Here is a 22,358-nt window from a genome sequence, read left to right on the forward strand (position 1 = left end):
AATTGTTGTCCACAGAACTAAATAAGAACTGAAACAAACCTTTTTGCTACCACATTCTTCTCCAAAACCATTCCATTAGTTTGGTGGTATACTACTCTAAGGATTCTGTATGGTTTAACCTACAGAAAAACTATCCCATGTTGTGTTTGGGTTTTTTTTTTTAACAAAAGACAATTTTAAAAAATACTGATAAAATAATGAAAATATAATTCCAAGTGTGTTATTTCTACTGTTCTCATATAAATCACCACTGAATTCCCATAAAGAATGATATTTTGTGGATTCACCTTTTCCACAGCCTACGAACAACAACACAAACATTCTCTTCCTAATGCAATAAGTACAATGTACTCTTCTTAATTTGATAGCATTTAACAAATTAAAGTAACACCTTACAATCTGTAAAACTACGAGACAAAAGACAAGTGAGACCACTTTTTATCAGTTTCCAGGTTTAGGATCATTTGTCCAGTATTGTCTCTAATTGTAAGCAAGACACTGATGAACTGGCCCAGACATATTAACAAATGGAACCCAAAATCAACTTATCTCTTTCTGAACAAATGCTTAAATAATTGCTGCTATTGCTGTCATTCCCTTCTGCATTCAATTAGTCTTATCCAACAGTAGCAGATAGGACCTATCTCTGTTGTAGCAAGATAGGGGGGAATGGAAAACAAAGACTATGTAAGAAACAAAGAACAAAACAGAATGTGAAAGTTGAGTTAAAAATGGTTAATCCCAAAATCAAAACAGTGGGTTTTATTTCAAGGTAAGAAGAAAAGTCTTTGAATACCAATATTTTGAACGCAATACCTACTCCATTCCAGGCGTTTCAATCTTGAAATGTTTTGAACTTAGAACAATCTGCATATTTCTTCTGAATTTCTTTAGTGTTGTAAAAGACTTGGCTCAGTCCCAAGTGCTGAACAAAATCCTTTGTAGTTTTAAAGATAGAGGAACTTGTTTTGCAAAATTCTATCATTTTGTCTTTGCAAATTTTCACTCAAATAATGTATCATTAGAGCTGTATATAATTACTATATTATACATATATGAGAAATATAATATTAATTAAATATGTTTTGCAATCAGTCAAGAAAGGCACCATTATTCAGTAAGTAAATGATTTGCATTTTTATAAATTGGATGTATAAAGACTATAAAAATAAATCAGATTACCTCTTTTATCAAATCATCTTCCTAACTTCATTACACACACTGTTAGCCAGCCACTACAGTTCTTCATCAAAGTCATTTAACTATAAATTAATATCAATTTGATTTAAAAAAACATAAAATACCATCTGAACATGAAAAATAGTGCTTCAATACAGAAAATTACCATGTGAGAAAGACATGGTTTTATAAGTGATCATTGCTATTTGAGGGTAGATGTTGATGTCCGGCTTTCACATAACCAGACTTTGAAATGGTGTATCATGTACAAATGGTGCAATAGCAACCGGCCTCAGGGAACACTTGGAGCTGATTAGGCTCAGAGCCTGTGGAGCAACCAGAACCAGTAGAAGATGAAGGGTTTGATTCAAGGCCTTCTCCCAATTCTACAGTAGGTACTGCTGAGTGAAGGACAAGTCCTTGGAGAGGGGCGGCATACAAATCCAATTAAATAAATAAATAAGACAAGGATGTCTGTATAGCTCTGCTCTGTGAGGCAAGGATGTTCCCACTGGTGACTGTTTGCACCTGCTGGGATTAAATTTTAGGGTCATCACTAGCAGGCTATCCTTCACTGGGAACAGCCACTCTATTTATTTGGTCTTTTATGTCCAGAATTCTTCTCTGTGGAATCAACCCGCTTATAGCTAGAATTATTAAATAAGATTAAGATTCTCTACAAATTACCAATCAGTAGGTCAATTACTATCAAGTAATTCTATCCCAATACTGCCAGTATAAATAGGCAGACCAATCTCATAAACATTGGCATGCCTTGTACATATCATGTTTTCCCCAAAATAAGACCCTGTCTTTTTTCTTTTTTTTTTGAACCACCAAATAAGCGTTTGGCCTTATTTTTGGCCCATGTGGAGCAAGACTCTTGCCATCTTACTGATTTCCAGCTCTATCTCCCTAACCTTAACCCGAGGAAATGGTATTTTGGGTGCAGATCTTCTTTTTGGGGAAACACGATAGGTTTTCAGGGAATGTCAACTAGGGAAATTAAACTTTCACACTGATGGTTTACTCAACTAAAGTATCTTAATATTTTATAATAAAACATAGTGGAGAAAAGTTCCAAAACTTACCCTTTTCCTTCAACTATTGCTTCTTTAAGTTGAATATAGGAAGAAGGAAAGATGCCCTTTTAAATAAGAAAAATAAATGTATTACTATTTATTTACAATATGCCTGGTAGAGTTTTTAATTATAATAATTTTCTAGTGATGCATTTTACAATATAAATACTACCAGAACAATTGGCCCAAATAATAAGAAATATAATCTGAAATATCGGGAGAATCTCAAATAAGGCCATTCCATTCTATTCTATTCTATTCTATTCTATTCTACTATACTACTGTATACTAAAAGAGCTTGAAATTTTTAGTTCCACTTTAGGTTACCTACTGTTGAACCGATGCACTGTAATACTGAATAAAAGCTTATATCACATTGACAAGCCTTCATTCCATAAACTCTCCCTCCTTATCCTTATAAACTGTAAGTTATCTTCTAATATATTTTTAAAATTATTTAAGAAGGAAGCAATTTCAATTAAACATGTTCATTTACAATAAAACCCAGAACTTCAAATTATTTTTAAAGCAAAAAGTAGGTGCAAATAAAGGCTAGTAATCAACATTATTTGTTTTTGAAGAGAGATGAAAAATATAATGGATCTATCTATTACTTTTCAAGAAGTAAAACAACAAATTCAGGTTATTTATTTGTTTGGGGGGAAAAGTAATGTTAAAATAGAATTGGCCAACAATTTCATCAACATTTCTGCTTTAATCTAAATGTTTCAGATTATAATAAAACACTTTGGAGGTTACTATAAAGGCCTATGACTTTTTTTAAAAAAACGTGATGTCATTAATATAGAAACAAAATACTTACTTTTTTTGATTTTTTCCTCAAAGTATAACCTCTGTACCAACCTAAAAAAAATAAAATGTCTTAATAACTTTCATAATTGGAAAATAAAAATGCCATATATATTATCATTCATGTGATGTATCCTTGTAATATAAGAGCATTTTATTAATAGTTGCCAATTTCCTGGTTTCTGGTTCCTTACTGAAAAAAGTATAGATTGACCGTATCTGAGAAAATTCCTTTATTACAAGTTAAATTATTCAACATAATTATATTCAATATAAACATAGAAAGATTAAAGTTCACATCTTCAAGGACAATAATCTCCATTGTCCAGCATTTGACTACAACCTAGTAGAAAACTAAAGATGGCAGTATACATTAATATATCATGTGACATGTCTCTAAAAGGAGTAGATGCTTGGAACAAACTTCCAGCAGACATGGTTGGTAAATCCACAATAACTGAATTTAAACATGCCTGGGATAAACATATCCATCCTAAGATATACACCCATGGGCAATTAATTATCAGCGTCACGAGATCATATAATGTTAATTCTTTTAACATTATATAATTTATATACATTAATTATATTATATATTTTATATGCAGCTCAACACAATTCCTCTTCACTACATGTGGCCCAGGCAAAGTCACCCCGGCACTAAGCCTTATATTCCTTGAAACAATAACATTCTCATTGTATCTTAGACTGCAGGTTCCACAGCAATTTTTTCCAATCTAAATGAAGGCTACATGTCCTTTTCCAATCTAAATGAAGGCTACATGTCCTTTTATCTCCAACAGGAAGAAAGGCAGATTAGAATGATTGTCCTCCTTTTTTTTTTTTTTTTTTACATAAATGCATTCTCAATAAGAAAAAAAGAACTGGATCACTGTGATTACTATCTATTCAGATTATTATACGGTTTGTTTTTACAGTGCTTCAGTAAACTTCCACATCTTGAGTAACAACATCTATAGAAAAGGTCTACTAATTTATCTTTAGGTAGGCAGTTCCATTTCCATTATAACAAAGCATAAAATAATTGAGACTACTCCATTCTCCTGTTTGTTTATATCAGTGGTCCCCAACCTCCCGCTCTGCAGACTGGCAGGGATGGAGGGAGCTTTTGTATGTGGGCTGCTTGTGCAAATGCCGATTTGCACAGTTGCACAGCCTGGTTCCCAATGAGCCATGAATTGGTACTGGGACATGGATTGGGGGCTGTAGACCCCTGGTTTATAGCCAATTATTTAAAAACTATACAAGCTGTATACTGAAATATTTTGCTCAAAATAAATTCGTTACCCAATCTGGATTCCACTTCTACTTTCCTCATATCTTTCTGCATGAATAAGGCCTTTCTCTCTCCCAATTTTATACAGTGGTACCTGAGATATTTTTCAGATTGCCTTCACTGACTATATATTGTAATATAATTTCAGTGTATTAAAACTTTTTTTCACATTTGGGGAAACAACATGCCATACTCTAGAAATAAAGTGGTAATGTCTCATTTGCTATGTCCCAATCTGCAACACATCTGCAAGTGATCAGCATCATGTGTTTTTATTGCTAACAAACCCATTCTGGTTTAGGATGAGTTTTTAATTAAAATAAAATCTCACAAACAATAAACATTCAGAATCATGGTGCTATGTCAGACAAATTGGGAGATCTTTCACACAAAATATATCCATTCGGCACAGATTTGGCAGGAAACTTTGCACTGCAAACTGTTATATATGCCAGGCTAAGGCTCAGGGAGTTAAAACAAATGAGGGTTTACTGTACTTGGGGCCCATTCTGTAATCATTGCTATAGGTTTTTTTTAAATTTGCTTGCTGTTTCATTTCCATATTCTCCCTCTATCTCTGATTTTATCCTTTTATCTTTTTCCGCCCTATATTTCTATCTTTTCATTCTCTTCTGTTTCCTTTATTCATTTATTACTTACTTACTTACTTACTTACTTACTTACTTACTTACTTACTTACTTACTTACTTACTTACTTATTAGACTTGTATGCCGCCCTTCTCCGAAGACTCGGGGCGGCTTGTTGGCTTGTTGGTTGTTTCTTGATAGGAATTCCACATTTAATATATTTAATATCTTGTTTTTAGTTTTCTCTGCCAGGCTCAGGACTCAGATTCTGAATCTGAAAATGTTACTCAAGCTAAACTGGTAGAATGTCAGTCTCAAGAGACACCAAGCCAATAATCACATACGGCTGATTGGACAGGCACCATCCGGACAACTTGAGCAGTCAGGTGAGATTCATATATGTATTGCCTTCCAGCCTTCCTCCCAGCAAGCAAGTAGAGAGGAAAGAAAAGACTTTCCATGAGGCTATTTGTCAAGCAAGGGAGTAACGTTCTGAGTTTGCTCAGCCCATTTTAAGAAGAATGCCTGACATATGTTCAATTTCTGAAAATAATCTGATCTTTCGCTCTTGTGTGACATATTTGTAAATTTTCTTCATATAATTCTGACCTTTGTATTGGCTGACAAACAATGAGTTAGATCTCAGAACCTTGGACTTCGTCTGGACTATTCTCCCATGAATTCCCATTAAAAGCAATTTTTAAGCAAGCTACTGTCAGAAATCCTATGCATGCTTTTGTTTTGCTACCTCTTGACCTGTAGGAGATTATCAGGTTGAGCCTGAGGAAGAGGTGCAACATATCATCAGTCATGAGTCCCTTCATGCCCGCAAGAGGTCTAAATCCAGTTCACCTTGAATTCCTTATTTACTAACAAATTGCTTTAACTGTTAGTAGTTCAGATTCTTGTAGGGAGTTTAATCTTGCAATAAATCTTTATACCTATTTGAACTGTCTAGATACTCCTGGTTTCTTTGGAGATTGACATGACCTTAAGTAAACTGTGAACCATCATATCAATTGTGTTTGAGTGGGCAATTGAAAACAGAAGCAAGACACTCTTCATCCTTTTATTGCCACTCACTAAACCTGGCTGCAGTACTACTGCAGGTGGAAGGCAACTTTGTTCTGTAATCTAAGGGTTATCTTAAATATCAACACATCAACTGATTTATTTTGGAATACAGGGTTGCTATTAAAATAGAATGAACAAGCTTTCCTCTTGAAAATATATTATTCACTTGCTGAAATATTAAGGAATATTAAGGAAGGAGGTCAAAATTGCTAATATAAATCAGATATAACACATTTTATATTAGAAAACTATATTTGCTAATAAAAATGTACTATATTCAGTACAATCAAAGTAATTGGTGATACTTTGCTTGGATACATAGAACAATTATATGTGGACTTAAATAAATAATGGCTTAATGTTATACATCTCAGCATATGCTAAGGAACTATTATGATATTGCCAGAATATTATCTTAATCCTTAATCTTATAAAAATACCCTTTTCCTCACAGAAGTAAGATAGTTCTCAGTCTTACTAAATGTTAACATTATGGTTATCAGAATTAACAAAGTACAGCTGAGGAAGAATATATTTTTTCACAGCCGGAAACTGCCTTCCTCTTATTTTACTGTTGCAACCTACAGGTGGAAGAAAAAAGCTGAATACAGAATTAAGTTCAAATCAGTATCACGCTAAAAACTTAAGCCATAGACTCTTACATGTAGCTATATAAATTAATCAGTTCCAAAAGTTCAGATGTGCATTATAAATCAAAATGGAAACTGTATATATGAATTAACTATATACCACCACTGACTGAAACAAGTAACTAAATTACTTGCCTTTATTAAAGGATAAATAATTTATTAACTACATATTACAAACCAATATCAATTTCAATTTTGCATACGACATGATTTAACCACAGTCTTGTGATGTAACTTCCATACCAGGATTAGGATTCCATTTTATTAAGTTAAAGTCATATCTAAAAAACTGACATGCAACCAGTTAAATCTCATCAAGCTAAATTACTAAAATAATTCATTCTTCAACATTAAAATATGTATAGGCTTCATAGAACCATATAATTCATAATTTCACTAAATATCATTTAAAATAATTCGTAATGTATTCAACTGGGATAAACCTTTAGCATAAGCATTTTCTCAAGTGCTAAGATCTAACTAAAATTAATGGCCATAATTTTCCTGCTTTAAGCATATTTAAATATTTCTACCAGTTAGTATTTAGTTATGCAGGAAGCAAAACCATACCAAAAATATTTATAAAGACATTCCTTATCAGTTGATACTATAGCTGCCATGAAAAAAAACCCTACATGCATGCATTGTCCTTTCTAGATAGGAAAATATTATTGTGAATAAGTTTATCATCTTGATTAAATATGACATAGTAAAGTTAATTTACAAATATTTTAGTAGTAGATCCATTACTATAAAATTATTATATCATATTATATCAACTATCAATCCCCATGACAATTAATATTTAAGCATCAGTCTTCGGACAGTCTTTGGAGAGGGGCATCATACAAATCTAATAAATAATAATAATAATAATAATAATAATAATTATTATTATTATTATTATTATTATTATTATTATTATTATTATTTATCAGACACTTAGATCAGATTAAGATCTAAGAGCCGGGATGGCGCAGTAGTTAGAGTGCAGCACTGCAGGCTACTTCAGCTAACTGCTAGCCCTAGTTCAGCAGTTCAAATCTCACCACCAGCTCAAGGTTGGATTCAGCTTTCATTCTTCTGAGATGTGTAAAATGAGGACCCAGATTGTTGGGGGCAAAATGCTGGTTCTGTAAACCACTTAGAGAGGGCTGTAAAAGCCCTATGAAGTGGTATATAAGTCTAAATGCTATTGCTATAAGATCATTAGAATGATATTAGTGTAAAACATCATTCAGAATCTATGCATACAGCTATCATCATTATCCAGCAACAAAACAATGAAGCTTGACTTTTTAAAAAAAAACTCATATAGAAATGAAAGTAGGAATACATATCATTTACCACCCAAAAGACACATTGCTATGTATATTATAAGCAAGCAATCTTTCCTAGCTTACACAGTACTGTATCAGCGGAAACATCTTCCATTTATGTATAAAAGTTAGAGGAAAAGGAATAAAGGAAGAGCAAGCAAATGTATATATTGATGAGAAGGAAAATAATTCTAGCAAGAGCTTACTGGGGAGGGGTAATAGGGGTAGTAAGGGAGAATTGATAACATTGTTAAAGGAGTGCAGCATTTTATTTGCAGATACAAGAAGGCTGAAAACATAATGCATTCAAAGGTAGGCAAGCACAGCTGGATGCAAGAAAAAGAATGAAGAGATCGTCTCCTATCTTACTGTACTGAAAATTCCTGGGTACAAATCCCTATTCAAGAATGGAGATTTTAACTTGGCAAATCACTTTCACCTTAACTGATTTCAGAGAGCTGCTAAGAAAACAAAATGGAGAGGCCTCTGTATACATTTCATTAAACATCTCACAATAGTAAACATTCCTGCTGCTTTAATTCATGATGAAGAAAATGCCTATAAAAGATTATTTCTGAAATAGCTGATCACCATGTAAAAGCATTGCTAGGGTTTTGGTTTTTTTTACAAAGGAGTATAAGTAATTTAGAAGATAGGTATCTTTTATATTTTCAACATTTAAGATTAACCTCTTTTAAAAGATGGATTTTATTTATTATCTGCAAGGGTACCAAGAACATCTATCACCTTTCTAACTCCTTAACAGATACCACCCGAGATCCATACAAATTAAGGTACACAAACATTAATCGGGGGGGGGGGGGGGGGGGGTTGTCAGAAAAAGAAAAAAAGACATTTGCATTTTACAAAGGTTATTCATCAATTACAACAGGCCTGTTTAAGGTGTAGTGACTGTTAATTTTGGTGCCCATTTAAATGTTTCAATATTTCATTAGGTCTCAAAATAGAACTTGTTTTCCAAAATAAGCAAGACACACGAAAGTCAAATGCTAATAATAATGATTGTGAGAATAATGAATAGGAAAGAAACATTTATTCCACTTGCCTTCATGTGTTTCCAATATGTGCATGGTGTCTCCTATTTGTAGTGACAGCTCATCTGGACCCCGGGCATCATAATTATAGAATGCTAAAAGGGAAAAGGAGAAAAAAGGTCATTATTTTAGCATTTTTAAAAATGCCAGGGAAAAAAACATCAAATGAGCATAAATTTTACACAACACACACACACACAAACACACACATACACACAAAAATTATAGCCATTATTGTGTTGACATGGTTGAAAGCACGTTAACCAAATCCAAGTCCCTCAAACATTTATTCATTGAATTTATACATTATTATTTCCTAACTTCTGGTGGGCCCAGTAGCCTCGTGTTTTGCCCTCCCCAGGATCAAAGGCTTCCCTGGAACTGGGGGAGAGTAAAAATGCCATTTCCCATCCTCCTGGAAGCTCTCTGGAAGCCAAAAATGCCCTCCAGAACCTCTGGGTGAGCCAAAAATCAGCTGGCCAGCACACATATGTACGTTGGAGCTGAGCTAGGGCAACAGCTCATGTGCCAGCAGATATGGCTCCACGTGCCACCTGTGGCACCCATGCCATAGGCTCGCCATCACTGCCCTAGGTAAATAATCAAGTCACCTAGTTTATAACTGAATGATTCAAAGCTAAATTGTAGAAGCAAGAATAATTACTACAACAGCAATTCTCTATGATTGTAGGACTTTAAAAAAAAATAGAAGTGCTAAGAAAAAGCTGAAAGGTATATAAACTGATACAATATAAATAAATCACTCTTATTATCTGATCACATATCCATAACAAATACTGGCAGTACACTGTTTGAACATGACTTGTCCTCCAACATAAAATATTAGTTTCATAAATGAGTCAATATAAACAGACACATTTGACTGAGATTCTAGAGTATCTCTATGCAGTGTATTTCTGTACTCTTCTATTGAATGCTTAATGGTTCTGCTTTTTGTACACAGCAACTATGTTAAAAACATCAAAATCTATAATATTTTAAGGTTGAAATTATCTATTGAGGACCGTCTGTGTCCCGCACAGCTGGTCATGGATCCCAAGGATCGAGAAACGGTTGTGACACTGTACCATAGTCCCGTGCACCTGGCACCCAAGTCAGGTGGTTGGAGAGGGTGTGGTGTTGTTAATACTATGTATAAAACAATTGGGTTTGCAATATATAAACAAGCTAACAATGTGCCTGCCAGTGGTTAAGACATTAATTAACAGCTATTTCCCCAAACAGCCTTCTTTATGATTTCTTGAACTTTTAAAAAAGACCCAATTGCTACGTAAATATTAGGAATAAATAATTAGTGTTTAAATCAGTTTGTGTGGGCATATTTATTGGTGGGCTTGGCGTGAGAACAGAACAGTATCATATCAATATTTTGAACTCAAAACAAATATGTATAACTGGAAACTTGGAGGGGAGGGGTAAATGGTTTTTTTTAAGGTGCCTCTTACAATTGATTTAGCTTGTATGCATATAATGATAATGATAATGATAATTTATTAGATTTGCATGCCGCCCCTCTCCGAAGACTCAGGGCGGCTCACAACAACAATAAACAATGCAGTACAAATCTAATATTTAAAATTATAGCTAAAAACCCACTATCATTTAAAAACAGTCAATACTACCCAATCATAACCACACATATAATTTTTTAAACTTTTGATTGTACATTGCTTTTGGGGGGGTTTTCTCTTCAGAAAACCCCCCCAAAAGCAATGTGACTCACAGACTACCTGAGTGACTCACAGTTCATACCCCAATGATGCTGTCAAAATTGCAAGTGATTAATCTGCACCCCACAAATAATGCTATCAATAATTGCCCAATTGGACATAAGGAAAAATAACAAAGTAGTGTATTTTTCATAGGAGCCTATCATGGAAATCCTTTTTTGACTGTAAGGTCAATAAAGATTGGCAGATATTGTACATGCATATGAAGAATGGTTGCAGGAACTGGGCATGACTATTCTAGTGAAGAAAATGACCAGAGGTGACATGATAGCAATGTTCCAATATTTGATGGGCTGCCATAGAGTGGGGGGGGGGGCACTATCTATTTTCTAATACATAAAGGCCAGACAAGGAACAATGGATGGAAACTGCTCATGGAGAGATTCAACCTAGGAATAAGAAGAAATTTTCTGTCAGAGAGAAGAATCAACCAATGGAACAGCATTCTTTGATAAGTTGTAGGTGCTTCATCAATGGACGCAGTCAAGAAGAGACTGGACAGCAACTTGTCAGAAATGGTATAGGGCCTCCTGCTTCAGCATGATGTTGGACTAAATAACCTACAAGGCCCTTCCCAACTCTGTTATTCTCTATTCTCTACTTCTGGATGCCAGGTTTGATTATGAAAGAACTACAGAATGTACACTATAGGGAACATCGTTTACTAGAGACGACTATAACTAGAGATGATCACAATCGCTTGATTAAGTTTCTTTCTTTGGGACCTGTTTCAGTCAGCGTAGGTTTGAGGGTAGAGCTTGCTCCCTAGACCCACTTTGTGGACTGTCATAGGGCTCTCACTCACTCACTCTCCTCTCAGTTCAACATCTAAACGAAACTGTTGAGTGACACCATCCAACAGCATGTGGTTCAGAATCATCAATATGCTGATAACCAATTAAGGTACCTCAAGATACGAACCCCTCGTCTTACGAACAACCTGAGATACGAACCCGGGGTTGAGAAAATTTTTGCCTCTTCTTACGAACTTTTTTCGTCTTACGAACGCCAAACCCGAACTTCCGGATTCGGCATACCGGAGGCTGCTGGGAAGCCCCGCAGCCAAGCTGTCACCTTTTAAAACAGCTGGGGGGCTTCCCAGCAGCCTCCCGAAGCCGAACCTGGAAGTTCGGGTTTGGCGTTCGGCTTCGGGAGGCTGCTGGGAAGCCACCCGGCTGTTTTAAAGGTGACAGCCGGGCGGCGGGGCTTCGCCGCGGTGGCGGCGGCGGCAGGTTGGTAAGACGGAAAACGTTCGGGGGGCCGCTTTGGGTTTTTGGCTGGGAGGGAGGGCAGGAGGTCCGGCGCTGGGGGAGGGAGTCAGGAAGGTCCTCCTGCTCCCCCACTCAGCGAAAAACACAAAGACGGTCTGCCGCTGCATGACAGGCAGGGCGGAGCAGCGTGGAGCAAAGGGAGCCTGAAACCGCCAGCGGCTTCAGCTTCCCATTGCTCCGCGGGCGGCGGCAGAGCGCCTTTATATTTTTGGCTGGGGGGGAGCAGGTGGCGCAGGATCGGGCCCAGGCGGGCGCGGGGAGATGCAGCAGGTCTGCATCCTGGGCGGGCGGCGGGCGAGGAGGCGCAACCGAGCGGGCCCGGCTCAGGCTCCGGCTAGGACGGGGCGGGCAGCGGCTGGGCGCTGCGGCAAGGGTGCGTCCGACTCGGGGCTGGCGGCGCCCGACGCAGCGGGGAACATCAGCGTGGGAGGCAGGAGAGGACCAGGCAACCGGAGCAGCGTCGCTGCCGCTCCCGGCTTGGCTTCCCTGGCCGCCACAGGCAACGCGCGCTGCGATCTTCCGGGCCGGCCAGGCTCAGTGACGGAAGGCAGCCGCCTGGCCTGGGAGGCTTGGCCGAAAGGGGCCGGGGCTTGATCTGCTGAGCCTCGCCGGCCCGGAAGATCGCAGCGCGCGTTGCCTGCGCCGGCAAGGGAAGCCAAGCCGGGGAGCAACGTCGCCGCTGCTCCTGGCTCGGTTTCCCTCGCCGCCGCAGGCAATGCGTGCTGCGATCTTCTGGGCCGGCGAGGCTCAGCGGATCAAGCCCGGCCCCTTTCGGCCGAGCCTCCCAGGCCAGGCGACTGCCTTCCATTACTGAGCGTTGCCGGCCCGGAAGATCGCAGCACGCGTTGCCTGTGGCGGCGAGGGAAACCAAGCCAGGAGTGGCGGCGACATTGCTCCTGGCTTGGCTTCCCTCGCCGGTGCAGGCAACGCGCGCTGCGATCTTCCGGGCCGGCCAGGCTCAGCGGATCAAGCCCGGCTCCTTTCGGCCGAGCCTCCCGGACCAGGCAGCTGCTTTCCGTCACTGAGCCTCGCCGGCCCAGAAGATCGCAGCGCGCGTTGCCTGCGGTGGCGAGGGAAACCGAGCCAGGAGCGGCGGCGACGTTGCTCCCAGCTTGGCTTCCCTAGCCGGCGCAGGCAATGCGCGCTGCGATATTCCGGGCCGGCCAGGCTCAGTGGATCAAGCCAGCCCCTTTCGGCCGAGCCTCCCGGGCCAGGTGGCTGCTTTCCGTCACTGACCCTGGCCCGGAAGATCGCAGCTGGGCGCCTTCCTCCACCACCACCGGCGCCCAGCTCCTCCTCCTCTTCTTGCTTCTTTAGAAGATGACAGCCAACAGGCGGCGCGGAGGCTGGGGATGGTGTGCGTGTGTGGAAAGGGTCAGCGGGAGAACTGGCGGGAGCCGTGGCCACTGCCCTGAGGAAGGGACCCGGCTGCTTTCCGTCACTGAGCCTGGCAGGCCCGGAAGATCACAGCACGCGTTGCCTGCGGTGGCGAGGGAAACCGAGCCAGGAGCGGTGGCGACGTTGCTCCCGGCTTGGCTTCCCTCGCCGCTGCAGGCAACGCGCGCTGCGATCTTCCAGGCCGGCCAGGCTCAGCGGATCAAGCCCGGCCCGGCAGCTGCCTTCCGTCACTGAGCCTCGCCGGCCCGGAAGATCGCAGTGCGCGTTGCCTGCGGCGGTGAGGGAAGCCAAGCCGGGAGCAGCGGCGACGCTGCTCTGATTGCCTGGTCCTCTTCTGCCTCCCAAGCTGATGTTCCCGGCCCGCTCGGTCACGCCTCCTCGCCCGCCACCCGCCCGCCCAGGATGCAGACCTGAAAAATGTGGAGGCTGGTGAACAAAGGCCAGAACGTTCAGCTTCTGGGTGGATGGGAGGAGCTAAGTGGTTGGAGGAATCAATGCCGCTGGGCTGGTAACATCTCCCCAATGTAAAAAGCCGCTGGACTGGTTTAGCTCCTCCTGTCCAGCCTGAAGCCGAAAGAAAAACGTGGAGGCTGGTGAACAAAGGTCAGAACTTTCGGCTTATGGATGGATGGGAGGAGCTAAGCGGCCAGAGGAATCAATGCCACTGGGCTGGTAACATCTCCCCAATGTAAAAAGCCGCTGGGCTGGCTTAGCTCCTCCTGTCCAGCCCGAAGCCGAAAGAAAAACGCGGAGGCTGCAGGTGTCGGGATGTGTGGAAGAGGTCCGCGGGAGAACTGGGGGGACCCCAGCCCACGCCTGCTGCTTGCTCTCACGGAAAGACCCCAGCCCACACCTTCGGGAGCTTCCCAGCCGGGTCCCTTCCACGGGGCAGTGGCCACGGCTCCCGCCAGTTCTCCCGCTGACCCTTTCCACACACGCACACCATCCCCAGCCTCCACGCCGCCTGTTGGCTGTCATCTTCTAAAGAAGCAAGAAGAGGAGGAGGAGCTGGGCGCCGGTGGTGGTGGAGGAAGGTGCCCAGCTCCTATTCCTCTTCTTGCTTCTTTAGAAGATGACAGCCGGCCGGCGGCGCGGAGAAGGTGGCCCGGAGGCTGGGAGGGAGGTGGAATACAGGAGGAGGAGGAGGAGGGAGGCCATGAGGGAGAGGGGGAAGGAGGGAGGGAGGAAATCAGAGAAGACGCACATACAAACCGCCCGTGCGTTTCCCTCCCTCCCTTCCCTTCCAGTCATTGCAAGCCGGACTGTAACTGTTGACTTTTCCGTTAATCCACCCACGAGGCTCCCTCCGGGCAGCCTGCGCTGTCTCCCTCCCCTTCCCCCCTCCACCCACACCCGAACAAAATCCGAATGCCGGAGGAAATGAGGCAAAAGGGGTGAATTTTGGGCTTGCACGCATTAATCGCTTTTCCATTGATTCCTATGGAAAACTTTGTTTCGTCTTACGAACTTTTCACCTTACGAACCTCCTCCTGGCACCAATTAAGTTCGTATCATGAGGTATTACTGTATTTATTTCAACTCCAGACCAAGCAAGTATGACTATCAAAGTCCAACCCCCATCCCTGCAAATTGTGTCAAGCTAGATGAGATAAATACTATCATTACTATCATTTATACCTAAACAAGGTAGTCGGTACAGGTAGTTTCCAACTTACCACAACTTGTTCATGGGTTGTTCAAGATTACAGTAGTGTTGAGTGAAGAAATGTATGACCAATCCCCAAAGATAGATTCCCCTAACCATATAATTAGGCAACACTGGAATGCTCTTCCTAATTATCTAGGCTGACTTGTTTCACCAAATTAATTGCCAAGCACATCAGCAAGTCCTTCTCTAAACTGGTCAAAGACAAAGCTTTCTATCCCATATTTTTGGCAAATATTTAAAATCCAATGTGTATGCTGACATTCTATGCTAACTGTGCTTATATTTGCAGGTTTCATGGTTGATGATCATGTGTCTTACATGGTTATCAAAGAACTTCTAAAATGTTCACTAACATTCCAGTAATTAACCAGTACTGGTTCAATTTCCTAGATAGGGCCATATGGCTCCACCCTTCTCTTTCTCTCTTGTTTGGAAGAAATTTTTGTATTGAAAGCTACTTCTATATCCAGTAGTAATCATGTATACCAATCAATTGGCTTCTGAAATGACACTTATCAAAGACCCATTATCAAGATTTAATTCTCTCTAATATAAACACATTTGAGTGTTTTTAAATAAACAGGTTATCTAAGAAAAATGAGAATAAACAAAGCACAAAAGCCTGCTTCTTGGAAAAACAACTTCAAAGGTATATGCAATGAATACAAAATATTCAGAAGATAAAAACCTTCTATGGATGTTTTTTGACAGCATTCATCTTCATTTTCTTAATGGGTTTTAAAAAAAGCTACATCAGCATTTTCTGCAGTCATTCTCTTCAATTCCTCTCTGTTATCTTCTCATAAAATCATGAAAAGTGTGGCCTGCCAACGCAGCTTTAAATTAACATTTGAAATGGTACTTTCTCCCTTTAAAAATAAAACAAAAATTCTCTCTTCTTAGATCATTTTTAGAGAAGCACAAAATTGCTACAGATGTATTTTCAACTGAGTCACTTCCTCATTACATGCACATTGTAACAGAACAGTCTTAATAGAATTTCATTCTATACATGCCTTCTCTGGAGCAAGCCATTACTTGCTTCAGAGTACTCTGAATTAAAAGTAGTTACTGTATTCCAAATGCAAGTTTATCTCAAAATATGTCCTATTAAAGTCCTTGGGGGCAACTTTTGATAAGGCATATACAAGATTTCACATTAATATATCAGCAAGCTTCCATGAAAGCATGACATTAATGCCTTTCTTGCTATAATAATAAAAAAATATTCTGCTCATAACACAATCTTACTAAAGATTTTTTCAAAATACAGTATATTTAAAATCCATCAGAAAAACCAAAGACCTACTATGCAGTTAAATATGGTGAAACAAACAAAAATATAATACAGGGAACAGCCCAGCCTACCTTTTCCCTTTTTCTGTTGGTTGAATCATGTCCTGCAACCCTCAATTATCCTGACAAGTTCATCTGCTTAGATAATATGGAAGATGAAGTCCAGCACATTTAGAAGGCGCTAGACTTCATAAAGCTAATTCAGCTAACAGGAAATATCAGGAAGATACACCATTTTATTCAGTAATTCTATAATAATGCACAATTTTTAAGGATGTACATTATTCCATAATGTATTGTTGGCAAAAAACCTATCTGCTCTCTAACCATAAGGATTATCGCCGGCTGACTTACCGGCCCCACGGCGCTGTTGCTGAAGGGCCGGGCAGACTCGGACCCTTCAGATGGCGGCCGCCATCTTGTTTTCGGCCGAAATCTCGCGAGGCGAGATTTCGGCCGAGAATGCTCAGCCCACGTGGCCGGGCATGACGTGGGTCCGGGCGGGGCCTGCTGGCCCTATTTAAGGGCAGCAGGCCGGGAAGAAAGCCTTTTCGCCCGGACCTAGCTGAAGAGCAGACACTCGGCTGAGTGCTGCTCCGACGCCATTTTAGGTTGCCCTCGTGTCGCGGCCGCCATTTTGTGGCCGCCCGAAGGAGCGAAAAGAGTTTTCTTTGTCTCTTCGCCGAACCTGCTGATTGAGGCTCCAAGCCTCAGGACTTGTGGAGCTTCCTTCCAGAGGATCCCCCTCGGGCCCGAGGGGGACTGGTAACCTCCTCCCGGCCGGGAGGAGGGCGCGGTGGGGGGCAGTTTGGTGGAGGCCGGATTTCAGGCCTTTCAGGACTACCTGTGGAGGATTTCTCTGTGGCGCCTAAGGGAAGGGGCCTAAGGGTTGTCAAGGGCTTCTCCCCTTCCAGTAATTGGCTAAGTGGGGCCCAGTGGTGGGGGACCTTTGCTTGCCACTCAGTCAGTGGGGAGTTCAATCCCAGGTAGTAGTGTAGGTTGCTCCCTGCATACTAGGATTAGAAGTTGGGATGGCCCCAAAAAAGAGGCCTGCCACTGCCCCTACGGCTCCACCGGCTGCGCGTCCCAGGAGGGCCCTTAGGCCTTCTGCCCGGGCTCGGGCCAGTAGGGAGAGGCCTACGGGGGTGGTCCCTGAGCAAGGGGGGTGGTTTCGTTACCTCCTGCCCCTCAACCTGTTCTTTCTCCTGCCATGTCTTGGGCCAAGGTGTTGGAGAGGTTCGACGAGCTCGAGCAGTGGAGAAGCGGTGCGGGCTCCGGAGGGTCCCTTGATCAAGTTCCTGCGGCGTTGGGGAGAGATCCTGCGGCGGCCCAGGCTGGGCAGATGGCTCCGGTTGGACGACAGGCCCCGGCGGGGCCGATGGCGGCTTTCCCGGGCCCTGCAACAATGGGCCCCCCGTGGATGACATCAACCCCGTACGGGGCAGGTGAGGCTGCACCACACACTACACCACTGTCCTTTCTTCCTTCCCCCACCCCGGGTTTTCCCCCGGCGGGGGTTGGGAGCGGGTCCAGTTTTTTGGGGTCCTCCACGGGCACCTGCGGGCAGGTCTGGGCACAGCCGGTTCCTCCGTCGGGGCCGCCAGCGGCCGGCCCTGCTCCGCTGCCCAGGACAGGTCCTACGGGGATACCTGCGGTGCCTGGGGCAGGGGGGTGGGTTCCCCCGGCCCCTGCTGTCACGCCCCCGCTCCCCGTCTTGCCCTACCCCCACGGTGCGGGAGTTTTTGGTGTGGCGGCCAACTCGGTATGGGACCCGTTCGCTTGCATTAAAGCAGGGGCTATCTCATGCGGGTTGCCGTCCACCCCTTTAGGGTGCCACCTTCACCCTTCGGTGAAGGAGGCTATATGGCGGGGGGAATACGTGGATCTTTTTTCGCTTTTGAACCGAGAGGTTCCTAAGCAGGAGAAAGAGATTGTCCCAGGGGAGAAAACAAAGAAGACCAAAATAACGAAATGCTTCAGCTCCTGGCTGTATGCTTTTCTTACTTATGGGTCTGTGGTGATTCAGAGGCAGCCGGCTATGGCCTCTGCCATGTTTAAGTATATAGATTTGATTGCTAGGGCCCACTTCGAATATAAGGGCACCATATGGCGCCATTATGATAAGGGTTTCCGTATGAGGATGGCGGTAGAGCCTAACTTGCCATGGGATATGGTGGTTCCGGACCTGTGGTTCCGGGCCACGCATATGTCTGGAAAGGAGGGGTGTGAGCGTACGGATAGTGGGCACTTCATGGAGGAGGAGCCTGGCGCGGCTTCACCAGCCAAGGCGACTCCTGGTGTGGCTGGCAAGGGGGCCTCGCCCGCTTGTCATGAGTTTGCTGCAAAAGGGGCGTGTTTTCGTCCCTTTTGTAAGTACAAGCATGCCTGCGGGAATTGTGGGGGGTCCCATGCAGCTTCAGTCTGTCCCCGCCCCAAGAAAGGGGCGGAGAAGAAGGGCGGGGGTCCAGGAAAACCTCCCCCACCAGCTGGGGGAAAAGGGGCCCAGCCCAATTAATGTGTCTATGCTCGAGGGTTGGTTGGTCGACTACCACCCTCGCCCGAGAGCCGAGCTGCTCTTGAGGGGCTTCTCCGAGGGATTCAGGATCCCTTATGTGGGTGTTAGGAAGGCTTTCATGTCGGACAACCTCAGGTCGGTTGTCGGACATGAAGACATTGTTCGGGCTAAGATTCGAAAGGAGGTTGCCGAGGGCAGGGTCCTTGGGCCTTTCCCGGAGCCGCCCTTTTCGAATCTTAGAGTGTCCCCCCTGGGGGTGGTCCCCAAAAAGGCGAGTGGTGAATTTCGGTTGATTCACCATTTGTCTTTTCCAAAAGGGGAGTCGGTGAATGACTTCATTCCCGACGAGCTTTGTTCAGTCCGGTACGCATCCTTTGATGCGGCCGTGGCCATGGTTAGGGAGTGTGGGGTAGGAGCCCTTATGGGTAAATGCGACATTAAGTCGGCATTCCGGCTCCTCCCCATTCACCCAGGCGACTTCGGGCTTCTGGGCTTCCATTTCGAAGGTGGGTTTTATGTGGACAGGGCATTGCCTATGGGCTGTTCTGTTTCCTGCTCCCTTTTTGAGAGCTTTAGTACCTTCTTGGAGTGGGTGCTCAGGAGGCGTAGTGGCCTGGGTTCGGTCGTTCATTACCTTGATGATTTCTTGATGGCCGGGCCTGCGCAATCGGAGCAATGCTTTGCTTTGATGCGGGACTTCGAAGCCCTTTGTGCTCAATTGGGGGTGCCTTTGGCCCCCGAGAAGACCGAAGGCCCTGCCACCAGGATTACCTTCCTCGGTATTGAATTGGACTCAGAGGAGCAATCTTCCAGATTGCCCCTGGACAAGTTGATAAAAATTAGGACCAAGATTGAGGCGGTCTTGGGCTGCAGGAAGGTTACTCTTCGGCAGCTCCAGGAGTTGGCCGGGATCCTTAATTTCGCCTGTCGGGTAGTGGTGCCTGGTAGGGCTTTTTCTCGCCGGTTGTATGATGCGATGAAGGGGCTACGTTTGCCCCACCATCGTACCCGCTTATGCGCCGGGGTCAGGGCTGACCTCTGCGTGTGGCGGGAGTTTTTGGAACATTTTAACGGGTTGTCTTTTTGGCGGCAGGAGCTTCTTTTGGAAGCGGAGCTGCAGCTGTGTTCCGACGCCGCAGGGACTTGCGGTTTCGGGGTAGTGTTAGGTGACCAGTGGTGCTGGTCGGCATGGCCTCCGGAATGGAGTGCCTGTTCCTTGGTTAAGGACTTGACCTTTTTGGAGCTTTTCCCCTTGGTAGTGGCCTTAGAGCTCTGGGGAGAGCAGTTTAGGGACAAGACTGTGCATTTTTGGTGTGACAATCTAGCGGTTGTCCATGTTGTGAATGCCCTGTCCTCAAGGAGTGACAGGGTAATGCGGCTTGTCCGCCATTTTGTGCACAGGTCCTTGTCTCTAAACGCCTTGTTTTTGGCTAGGCACGTCCCGGGGCTAGATAACGGGGTGGCTGACGCCTTGTCCCGTGGTCAGTTGTCCAGGTTTCGGACCCTGGCCCCGTGGGCCCGAGAGTCGCCAGAGGTGTTTCCAGCCCACCTGTGGAGCCTGGGCGGGCTCCCGAGAGCTGGAGGGACGAGGCCTCCCGGGCGATCGCCTTATCTGTAGCTCCTGGCACCCTGCGAGCTTACCAGCGTGCAGGTAAGGAGTTTGGGGATTTCAGGCAGGGTAGGGGTTACCCCCATAGCTGGCCTGTCCCGGTTGCGCACCTAGCTGAATTCTGTGTCCTGCTGAAGGGGCGTGGCCTTTCAGTCAGGACTATCAGGTCTAGGTTAGCCGGCCTCGCCTTTCTGTCCAAGGCGGGGGGGTTTAGTGATGTTTCAGGTGATTTTCGCATCTGGAGGATGCTGGAAGGCTGGGTGCGGGAGCGACAGGGGTTCCCTCCTGACGCTCGTCAGGCCCTGACGGTTCAGCAGCTGTCTTTGATTAATCACACATTTGACAGTCTGTGTGCCTCTCAGTACGAGGCCCGTCTTTTTAGGGCAGCGACTTGTGTTATGTTTTTTGGGGCCCTTAGGGTCAGCGAGGCAATGGCCTCCTCGCAGTCTGACTTGTCGCTCCGCGCTTTCCAGCTCGCTGATCTGACCTTTAGACAGGGGGGTGTCTCCCTTTTGGTGAGACACTCCAAGACAGATCAGTTACACAGAGGGGTTAGACTTGAACTTAGCGCAGCCACCGATCAGTCTGTTTGCCCGGTGGCTGCTTTACAGCGTTTTTGCGGCTTGCGTGGGTCAGGGCGTGGGTACCTTTTTGTACACCAGGATGGCAGCCCCCTGACCCGGTATCAATTCTGGGCGATAGTGTCTAAGGCTATGTCTCAGGTAGGCATGGATCCCACCGGCTACGGAACGCATTCGTTCCGTATCGGCGCCGCCACTAGCGTGGCACTTTCTGGTTTCCCGGCCCAACGGATTCAGGAGATCGGCCGCTGGTGGTCAGCGGCATATTTGGGTTATGTTAGGCCCGCTGAGGATTCTGGGCAGGGTTTAGGCTAGGTAACCTCTCTGTGTGTGTCCTCTTCCAGGTTCCCAGTCCAGGCAGAAACCGACGGCGCTGCTGTGTGGCCACAGCATGGTCTTCTGGGCCGGCCGCTCAGCAGCCAGAAGCGCCATTGGGACCCAGCTGTCATTGGGACGGTGGGTCAATGTTGTTTGGATGGGCCGGAGGGGTATGCGGTGGGAGGGGCTCCTACCGTCGTTGCTGGGTACTCAGCCTTCTCGGGCGGTACCCGGCGCTGCTGGGCGGGCGGCTACCCAGGGTCGCGCCCAGATGGGACTGGGTGGTCGGCAACCCATAGCCGCACCCAGATGGCTGGTCTTGCACCTCGGTGGCAATGACCTGTGCCTGCTTGGTGGTCTCCCACTGATCATCCAAGCGCGCGAAGACCTGCGGTGGCTTCGCACGGTATGGCCCACCACGCAAGTGGTGTGGTCAGAGATCCTTCCAAGGATCGTTTGGAGGGACGCCATTTCCCTTAGGGCCATCCACCGGGTTAGGCGTAGGGTGAATAAGGCCATGGGAAAAACAGTCAGGGAATTAGGTGGGGTTGTAGTGGCCCACCCCCTCATCACCGTAGATCGGCCGTGGCTTTACCGGGCCGATGGCGTTCACCTGTCAGAACAGGGGAACGCCATTTTCTTACAGGACCTGCAGCGGTCTCTGCGTGAGCTGGCGCAGATAGAGGGGGGAGTCGGGGGGCCAAGATAGAGATCTGACCCCCGCTCCGTGGCAGGTTAGGGGCGGAAATCTGGGTGGTGGTTCAGCAACTGCGCGTTCTCCCTTGGGCATCTTTGGGGATGATTGACAGGTTCTCTCCAAGCCCATGGTGGGTGCTACCTGCGCACTTGGGGGGAACCTGTCTTTGGGTCCCGCTATTGAAGTCCCAGGGTAGGGG

General features: G+C 44.9%; 1 protein-coding gene across 4 annotated transcripts in view; it reads right to left on the minus strand.

Annotated features, from left to right (window-relative positions):
* The window catches only part of DOCK1 (dedicator of cytokinesis 1), a 466,948-nt gene that overhangs the window by 390,436 nt on the left and 54,154 nt on the right, over positions 1-22,358 (minus strand). For all 4 annotated transcript variants that reach the window (XM_070752482.1, XM_070752481.1, XM_070752480.1 and 1 more), the window contains exons 2-4: positions 9,066-9,149; positions 3,085-3,125; positions 2,271-2,326 (exon numbers count right to left, since the gene is read on the minus strand). In XM_070752482.1, the coding sequence (XP_070608583.1) occupies positions 2,271-2,326; positions 3,085-3,125; positions 9,066-9,149 (181 nt within the window). The remainder of the gene's footprint in view (positions 1-2,270; positions 2,327-3,084; positions 3,126-9,065; positions 9,150-22,358) is intronic.

The sequence above is a fragment of the Erythrolamprus reginae genome, chromosome 5 (genome assembly GCF_031021105.1).
Source record: "Erythrolamprus reginae isolate rEryReg1 chromosome 5, rEryReg1.hap1, whole genome shotgun sequence".
NCBI lineage: Eukaryota > Metazoa > Chordata > Lepidosauria > Squamata > Dipsadidae > Erythrolamprus > Erythrolamprus reginae.